Below are 10390 nucleotides of genomic sequence, written 5' to 3'. Positions count from 1 at the left end.
TCATTTGAACCTAAAAAAATAACGCATTTTAGAAATATTTCTTCTATGTTTTTTATTCGAATCGTTCATCCAAACAATTTTTTATTATAATTTTATATTTTCCGATTATGTCATGATTTAAATGAGTCACAGAAATGTTTCTCGAAAAATCCAGCATGAACTTATAAAGAAAGTATTGGGTGAAGGTATTGATAGTAGTTTTGTATTTAAAAACCCACGCAACAAGAGTTCACATTCTGGGTTTTATAAGCCAATGACTCTCAACTACAAAATGTGAAGTCACATTAATATTAAAGTTTTATTGCACTGAGATTTTCCTTATTTTTATATAAAAGTAAACTTGAAATATAATTATTTATAATTTCAGTTTTATTTATAAAATGTAATTTGAAATAGCCTCATCTTATTTTCGACATATTTCCGAGGAATCTATAATTAACTCATATCGTATGTTCAATGAGCACCACTACTCCCAACGGTGGAATACTAAACGTAAATTCACATGTAACGTGAATTTATCCCGCTGTAAAACACACTTCAGGTTTATGCGATAAACGTTGCATTACCTTTTTTTTCTTTTTTTCTTTTTTTAATAAAAAGTACATTAATACTTTAAATAAATCTCTTGACAGTTTTTAAATTTTAAATTTTAAGATAAATTATAAATAAAATCTAGATACAATCTTAATATGCTACTTTTATCGATATACAATTTGTAAACAAAGATTGTGTAATACATTGATTGACTCAATGAGATTCAAATTCGATCAATCAAAGCAGGAAGTTCAATGATAACAAAAATACACTTATTCTCGTTGTTTCAAACGTGTTCATTGGCAATGGAAACAAATTATTAATCCCATTTTCACGTATTTGCTATTTTATTTAAATTAAAAACTAGAAATGAGCATGTAGGTGGTAGCTCTAGCGTATATGTGAAAAATATTTGTTTTATGTGTGTTATCTATTCTCCTGTTATCAAATCAGTCAGTATATAAATTCTTAGCACTCGATTATAATAACGATAATCGGCTATGTACTTTACGATATCGCACTATGAAGGGTGAATAAGCTCGACTACACTCCGCGACAATACTATAATACAAGACACTACATAAAACCATACAAATCTGTGTTATAAGAGAGAATTTCTCCTTCCTGCGAATAACGTGTTATTGTTTACCTCGGGAGATGTTCTTCAACGCAGTGTTGTAGTTAAAATTTCTAAAAATTATTATAAAAAAGAATGTTAGAGGTCATAAAAAATAAAGGTGGCAATACACACTATTAACGAATAATAAAAGTAAATTATAGTTTTGTCGCGACTAATAATAGGTGCTTTCATATTATTAATTTTCCTCTTTGTAAACTTTTCTTTACAACTTCTCTTGAAGTAAACATTAGCACTCTATACGCAGAAAAGGTAAATATTTTTTAAAACGTAGGTTTTTATAGTTTTATGTAAGTGTCTTACAGTATTATCGCGGAGTGTGCTATCGGCACTTGAAAATTGTCTAGGAAAATTAATAGTTAACGTCAATTAAATGACGATTCGAAACATCTATCCATCACATATTTCTCATTTACATTTAGTTTACATCCGATTTCACGTTATCGCTATCATAAGCAGGAAATTATTCATATGCAGATAACAACCCCACACTACCGGTAAACTGTGTCTTACTTGCTCGGTAAGCCGAGGACCACGACGACGAGGTAGTCGACTACCGCAAGAAGACGGTTGTCCGACAAATTGAAACTGGCCTTCCCACAAATCATATTCGAGGCCGGCTCCGGGTCCTAGAGACGGCCCCTCCCCGGAAGTTATTCGATTATCACGATCATAATGTTCGATCGCACCTGTGTCCGTCTGTTCATCGTAACTGTTCGAATCCATTGTGATTCGTGATTTCTCACGTCACGCCTGTGGCAGGTAGACTCGTCATCCTCTTTGACTAATCCGATACAGGGGATTATTCCGTTAGAACGACGTGTAGGCACGCCGATTGCCTATCCATACTCCTCTGTAGCACAGCAACACACTCTTGTCACTAACAACCTAACCTCGAAATGTCGTGAATCCACGTACGAACAGTGAATCAGGATGATAAACGCGCCGACGGTCTAAGGTGCACAAAGAGAACCACAACGCTACGCGCACATCCGTTTCTTTAGGCGTACTTCGAATATAATCGTTCGTCTCAATCGCCCACTGTAAGCTGGGAGTAGTCGAGAGGCTATTTGTGCACTCCATACTACGTATCGACTAACTCCGTTGAATCACGCATACATATATCGTGCGTGCCACGTTATATCGAACAGAGTTTTGGCTACCCCTACGCATGCTTTAGAAATTCAATTACAGAATGCGGAATGTGTTCAGAACTTGTTTCTAGCTGACGAATTAAAAAACTACATTCCGTTAGATATTTTCTCTTTTATCTTTAACATTTAACTCTGTAAAGAAGATAATATATATAAAGTGTTTATAAAGTATCGAAATTATTGAGATCTAATGAAGTTATTGAGCAATATTTATATTGTACGTCACATTTCAATTTTAAACAGTATTTCTCCGAATTTTATGTATGTGTGTGCGTGTGTGTAATTATCAACTTTTATAGCACGATAGTCTTAATACATACAGAGATGAATTTACGCCCCTGATCAGTTTACAATACATGGTCTATGTCACTATCCAACAGATACAACGTTAAAATAATCTGAAATATATCGTATATACAAGTAAAATACAACATGCATAAAAAATTATGTAAATAATTCGCAAGTAAGAATAACCAAAGAGTTTAGAATTTGAACAAATAAATATTTAAACAAAAATTTATCCTTATCCTTAAATTTGTTTAATTTTTCAACAAGAAAACATTTCCATAACTCTTGCAATTTGAGAGCTATACATATAAATTCCACGAATTCGATAAAGTTCATTCAAATAAGGTTATATAAAATACCGTGTGGAGTACACGTGACGACTTCGACGGCGGAATACTGCACGTAATTTTTGCTTTAGAAATCATTCACTCGGTGGAGGTCGACTCGAAGAGGCTCCATTCAATTTCTCGTAAACAGTAGTTGCGAGATAACCGACCACAACAAGAATAATCAAAAAATTAAGAAAAGGCCAACCTCTCCACCCAATAATTCCCTCAGACTGTAATTTAGCACATGTCATGCTTTATCTATTTAAGCCATACGGTTTTCATACAACTTATTGATTTTGATTTTCCTGATATTTCGACACATGAACAATTTTTTTCGTCAAAGTTTCTGTTACGACTACCTAATTTTATTATTTGTGTGCAGCGATCGTATTTTTGCAACGCATGCACTTGCACTTGTTTATCATAACGAAAGAAATATGTATATGTTACGTTTATCAAACGTTACGATTGATTTTAGTTAAATTGGTTCGACTAGAATTTGTCAATTGCATTATTTTATCGCGTGCTTAAATTTGTCTTGTCAATATTAAAAATGAAATTAACATAAATATCTTAACTTTGCGTACGTAATACGTTGTTCACGCGTTTTCATAATTGACCCAATTATACTAATTTATTCAATAAGTTTTTCCAATTTACTATATTGTCACAAAACCATATTCAATTTTCTTTACACAACATTGAAAACTCGCGCGATTATTACATAAGTATTAAACTGTAATCTACTTTCTTATCAAAATTGCTATTCGAAACTATAAGCCGCAATTTTGCCGTAATTCGGGTAGGTAATATTTTATTCAAAAAAGTAACGCAAAACCGTATCTATATGAAAAAGAAGTTATATAATTTTTTCACGCTAGAAATACATAGAACAATATTTCGTTCATCATTGAACTCTACAATTATAGTAACTAACTGTTTATTTTTAAAACATTTTTACAAACCGTATATCTATACATTATAAAAGTATATGGATTAATAGAGTATTTAAAATCGTCCTCCGTTTATGCATATAACGTTCTAATGAATACTTTTTCTTAGCAGTTACATACGCAGAAGCAGTTACACTTGAAATTTCATTTTAACCAACAAACCAACGAACTTCGTCAGTTTCGTACTTTGATTACACGTTTCTCGGTGCGAGAATCCTATTCATCCTCACTAATAAGTACCACTAAACCTGCAATAAACATATCACTCGATGAACAGCGTGCGATCCGAAGCATGACAAAACGTGCTATCGCATCTACGTTAAATAAAACGTTACGTCTTAATAAAATGCATTACCTTGCTATTACGTAATTCATTTAGTTACTCGTAATCGAGCTACCGTATTAATTAGTTCCTTGTTTTTAAATTTACGATTTTAAATTTAAATTTTGACTATTTTATGAAGCAACGGAACGTGTAATTTCGCTCATGAATGTGCCAGATATATCCGTGGCAACGTTGACTTTGTTCTCCGGAGAAATCTCTATGACACCTTCGTTCTTATTCTCGTCCCATTCGCAGATCGAACAATTTCCACGTTTCGACGACGAATTACTCAGCATGGAACTATTATTCCCGCATTGCTCACAGAGAATATTATAATCTCTATCGTGCGGATCAGTTACGTCGTTATATAGTATAAATTCGGCGGGATAATTCTGTTTCGCATCCCTTTTTTTCTTAGCGGTCTACAGGTTTAGAAAGATCACCTGTTTTAAGGGCTGCTCGGCTTGGTAAATCGCTTGGAAACACGCGATTACGGTTTAAAGGACCCTGTTCCCACGATTATAATCCTGGATATGAGAAACGTTTATGCTCTCTATTTATTATTAATCTTCTAAAACGCGTTACGTATGTTCAATTATGTCTAGACAAAATTGGTTGTAAATGGTTACGACTATCGTTTACTTGTATTAATTGTGGAATGTTGAGAAAAAAAAAGTTCAAGACTTTTAGTATAATCAGCATATTTAACATCGTAACTCAATAGACTGGTTTGTACTTGCAATACTTATTTTTTATTATGCATATATTGTTGATGTTGTATTTACTATTTAATATTTACCGTCACTATTAACAATACATTTATTACAATCGCAAGTTTACTATTCCAAGCAAAAAGTTGTTTTGTCACTCTTCAAACTTTATACTTATTTCTTTCTTTTTCTTTTTTTAACGAACAGGAGACAAAGAGAAGCAAGTTAGTCATCCGCGGAACCGAATCCCTGATTCACTCCAATAAAATTGAATCATAGATTCACACCAACCGAAAGTATTCAACGAGTATTTTGCGCACGAAAAAGTTCCAACCATCTTTTCCCAACATCCTTCGTTTAATTTTGCAACAAACCATAATTAACTGCTCATTATGCCTTCACAACAATCACGACGACGTATCAGCGGTGTCGGTAGGGAAGCATAACAATAAAAATAAACGACAATTACACAACAACCGGAAGCTAGATTTACCTGCGTCGGTTGCACCAAGGTGGGCAGCCTGGCGTTTAATCTTCGCCGACTATCGCGAGACAGGGACCAATAGTAAACAATACTGGCAATGAGCAGCAATAAAAATATCAATAATAAGATGCTCATCCAAGATGAACCTTTTGATTCTTGGACAATATCATTGCAATATGGTGGTGAATAAAATCCGCCAGGGTGATAAGGATAATGACCATATGGATTTAAATGTGGGTAAGGCGGTGGATAATAGATGTAAGGTGGAGGATGTGGCGGATGTTGCTGATGGAATCTACCATCATCTGTTTGACTTTCGGTAGGAGATCTTGATCGGGGTACTGATCGACAGGGCGTGTTAGCAGCACACATCTAAGGTTCAGACGATTTATAAAATTCCCTTCTTTTCACCAGACATTTAGTTTGAAATACTCTTTTCGCAGATTCCGTAAAAATTATAGATTTTACTCTCCTATTGTCAGAAGGATAACTTTCCTTTGTAGTAATTACAAGCATGAGGTTAAGCGTCATTTCTCACAGATAAATTTTGACACAAAGAAAATATTTGACAGTGGCCTAGTTTGAAGAAACTTCAGATATATGAAACGTTGTAAACGTTGTAGAGTGAAGGTATGCAATGTTAAATAGTAAATCGAATCCAAGTTACGGTAATAAGGTTATGATAATTGTACTCACTCTATGATTGAGATCAATGACATCATCCTCGAGGGAGATATCACTATACATATCGTCCGCGGGATCACAGTTGGAACCTCTACCAGAGCTATTAAAACTGCCGCTTCGATAGAGCTGACTGCAAAATAGTAAGCAAACGTCGAACATCGTTAAAACTGATAACGATTTTTATATAAAATAATCAAATAATTTACACCAGGATCTAATATGATACAAAACTCCTTCCATTCAAGATGTTCGTGATATTTCATTTGAATGAAAGATCTTGTGGAGAGTTTTATCCGATTCTTGTTTCTTAATATTAATTTTAAATACAAAATTGGAATTTGTACCGTGTATTGTGAAAACGATAATTAATCACCTTGTAGAAACAAACTTCGTAATATTTTTCCGACGTTTCATTTGGAAAAATTAAGAATAGAACCTTAACAGTAACAATTATAATTTTGAAACGGAACACTTGTGCAAACAGAAAACTACAACGAAATGTCGTAAGTGGATAAATATAGACAACAAGGTAAAACACATTCGGAACATTTGTAGAAGCATAAAAGGAAACGGGATATGGAAGTGCGTGTGCAGGCAACAGTGCCCACGCTTTAGAAAGTCTGTCGTTTTGCGCTTCGTGAAAGAATCGACTTGAAAATTATCAGTTGAATAAGGACATCCTACGGTTCTTTCTATGAATTGTAAATTCTTCGGCGCTGAGTTACATCGTTGCTATTGTTGTCCTATGACGTCGACACATCTGAGAGGTAGATAATGTATCCCTCCTAATTTTCTACAGGAACTTTCTTCAAACTCGATAAATTCAAGAGTACGCAAAATACTTGGTGGAAATGTTTAGTTATCAGTTATGATCGTTTTCACGGTATCGTTAATCAAGAACAACTTGTACAACTCACTGTTGCATTGTTATTGTTATAAAAACCAAAATAATTAACGATTCGTTCTTACCTTGCTAACGCATTGGAGCTAAGTCTCTTCCTTCCGGAACTGAAAACAAAAAAATTAACACGATCGTGAAAAATATGCTAAGATATTCTCTTGCGTAACAGAACTTTTTGCTGTATAATTGTTAGAACGTTCTTAATGAACGTTTCAGCTTTATTAGGTTCAGTTCTTTCGTTTAATATTTGCATCTGATTTAACACGACTATTTTACTACGCTATGCATATTCATATTGAAATGGAAATCACGATGCCTTTGAAACTTTCGAACAAGAGCGAGTACTTCGTTCGCCAACTGGATAAATACCTGAATCGGCAACCGAGCCAAATAACAGTTTCTATAAATGATCCAAATAGACGAAGAAAATAGACGAAGGTTAAACCTCGTTACGAGGTAGCCAAACAGAGCCAAGAAAAGGCTATGTATCTGCTGAAACTATAATCACGAAAGAGAATCAACGAACCGAATGATTTTATTGGAATAACTTCGTCAGGCGTGCAATTTAAAATCACGATCGTTCCCATAATCACACGCAAAACATATGTACGGTATGTTCATTCGTGCCATTTTTAATTTTAAATACTCAACAACATGTTTATGTACACGAACGAAATGTTCTATTCAGAAAACCGCTTTCTTCTTTTCTCCCCTTTGTGTCTCCTAACAATCAACAACTGAAATCATCCGCGACAATCTATAACCGGATACGATGCGAAGAATGCTTCTAACGTGTTCATTTTTAACAAGCAGCTGTCGCTGTTAGGATAATACATGTACGTTACAGTTAATTACAACTGCACAATTAACTAATTGTCTTCGCAGAGCGAATATTATACAGCATAATTCTTGTGACGCAATCGTCGTCGGTACGACGGAATGGGAAGCATTGTATCTAATATTGTTCCACCGTACATACTACTGGGTAACGAGTTCCTGCACATTGTACAAGATCGTTACAGACATGTAGGTACTTGAGGAAATTTAACGAGTTTCTTGTAGATAACTACGGATACCTTTCTTCGGAAATTAAACGAGTTTCTTATCTTCCTCGGTCTATTAACACGACCAGACGGCCATAATTTATCAGACAGTTTCACAGGAGCAATTTTTTCGCACGGCGACCCCGTCATTGTTCCGTTCTTTCGGATCGGCGGAAATTCTCGCACGGCGAATTAAATCTAACGCCCGACGATTATAGTACCAGCGGCGCGTAAACTTCGTTTTTGCATGCCGCATAACTTTTGTGCCACATTCAGAGAACTTTCTTCCGTGCAAAGTTAAGCACATTTTATTACTCCATCTTGGTAAACGAAGCTTCGAATATTCGAAAGTCTGTATATTGAAAATCATAAATTTAAGAAGTTTCAATATTATTTAAAATTTCGAATTTAATTGTCGACAGATAGAATTTACTTCGAAATAGTCGAAATATTAATAAGATGCAAATTTTTGAATTTGTTTATAGAATAAAAGAAAAATAAATAAATAAACTTACAAGGGGGGTGTTCGCCTAAGTGATGTTCGTAACCAGGAATGTCTTCCTATAGTTGAATTAGGACTCCTCGGATTTCTAATTGAAACAAAACAAAGAAACGTAAATCATGTATGTACATTGTATTTAGAAATCCACGTAATAATATGCTGGTATATAAAAATGTAAAATTTTCATAATTCCATCGGTGAACAATCAATATGTGAATATAAAAACTGCAATCAACCTTTAATTGTTAGTACTAGAATTCGTTAGTACTAAATAAATTTATACATTATAACGCTTGACGCAAATACGTACAGCACGTTATCTAAAAATTATTTAATTATATTACGTTGCCGTGACAAAGCATAGAAACTTTAAGTGTAATTGGGAATTAAGGGTTGAAAATATTTTTCAAAACTTTGCACATTCAAATTTCTATTTCTTATCGTGTGTTCAAGATTCTGTGTACTTTTATTGTTAATTTCTTCTAATAATTACGGGATATAAGTTATGATAATACAAAACAAAAGAAAGTAAATACAAGGTATATGCACTTAAGTGCATTATAATTATAAAAAAACGTGTGTGTTGAAAGTTTTTAAAGGTGATCGCGCGTACCAGGAAGCAAAAGATACGCAGTGCAATTTATAAGAAAACGCAAGAGATTATATTAATAATTCCGGAAAGTGCGGAAGATAATAATATGCTGGGTTTTATTTTCTCTTTTCACGTGAAAGTTTTTCTACGCATCAGATCAACCTAGCGAAGCATTAATTTAATCGTGGGAATAGATCTGTCCGAATGATATTCATACAAAATGTGAGGAAACCTTATTAAATTCTCGATGTGTAAAATACAATGTGTATACATGGTTACGCTAGGCAAATACGTTCGACGTGAACATTAAAACCAATAAAACATTCCAATAAAACAGATTTGACACACGCGTAACATACTGAAAATTATACTATTTTCAATAGAAATAAACAACATAAGCATGTCAGCCATAATTACAAATAGAATTATTTCGCACGTGTACTCAACGATCAATGCACCCTCTACTGATCCCATCTGAAACTGAGACTGTTCAACTTGAAAATGTTCGCGCGCAAAATTACCGCGGTCCCTTCAAACCGGCGTATTGCCGATTCTGTTACACGACAAAACGATCAATATACAGGTGTATATATAGAGAGAGAAACAGGAGCCAACGAACTTACTTGAGAGAATTGGTGCCGGTGGGTGAGGGTGCAGAACTGCTACCACCCGGTGAATCCACCCCGTCATCGGCGTCACCCTCGACAGATCCAAAAGCCTCGTAGCTCTCTTCTTCGTCGTGACTTTTCGTTGGTTTCTTGTTACAAGGCGAAGCTGCAGCATCGGCGTGTTCAGGACTAGCAGAATAATGTCCGGAGTCTTGGAGGTTTGGGTTGACCAGATGATGCAGGTCGACCGACATAGAAAGCGAGGGCGGACCGCTTTGACTCCATTCGACAGCACCAGGAGCTCCGTTCACGCAACTACCCTTGTCCTCCGCGCGATATGATTGGCGGGTGCTCGGTAAGATGGCGTCACCATCACGAGCTACGTCACTATCGGACACGACGACACGCGATGTAGCCACGCTGTTAGCGGGTGAGACATTTACGCCAGGCGAACGGGAGCTTACCATCCTTCGTTATCGGCCAGATTGTAGCCGAAGCTCGGTGACCAAGGAGAACCGAGGGATCCCGAGCTCCTTCGGTCACTGACGGCCTCACCGGCAGAACCGGTCGTTACTGAAAAACGTTCTAATGAGTCAGACGCTGAGGAACCGTAAGAACAGAGAAGTAGGCGAGAACAGAAATAAAA

General features: G+C 35.4%; 1 protein-coding gene across 1 annotated transcript in view; it reads right to left on the bottom strand.

Annotated features, from left to right (window-relative positions):
* Nucleotides 1-10289, bottom strand: part of LOC108577043 — an 11484-nt gene extending 1195 nt beyond the window's left edge. Inside the window, exons 1-5 of the mRNA XM_017940131.1 lie at nt 9760-10289; nt 8558-8632; nt 7068-7106; nt 6082-6228; nt 5424-5727 (exon numbers count right to left, since the gene is read on the bottom strand). Coding sequence (XP_017795620.1) covers nt 5424-5727; nt 6082-6228; nt 7068-7106; nt 8558-8632; nt 9760-10211 — 1017 coding nt within the window. The 5' untranslated portion in view covers nt 10212-10289. The remainder of the gene's footprint in view (nt 1-5423; nt 5728-6081; nt 6229-7067; nt 7107-8557; nt 8633-9759) is intronic.
* Nucleotides 10290-10390: the final 101 nt, after the last annotated feature.

This window comes from Habropoda laboriosa, unplaced genomic scaffold, assembly GCF_001263275.1.
Source record: "Habropoda laboriosa isolate 0110345459 unplaced genomic scaffold, ASM126327v1 scaffold486, whole genome shotgun sequence".
Classification (NCBI taxonomy): Eukaryota; Metazoa; Arthropoda; class Insecta; order Hymenoptera; family Apidae; genus Habropoda; species Habropoda laboriosa.
The sequence above is the reverse complement of the archived record's forward strand: the minus strand, read 5'-3'. Positions and strand labels throughout refer to the sequence as shown.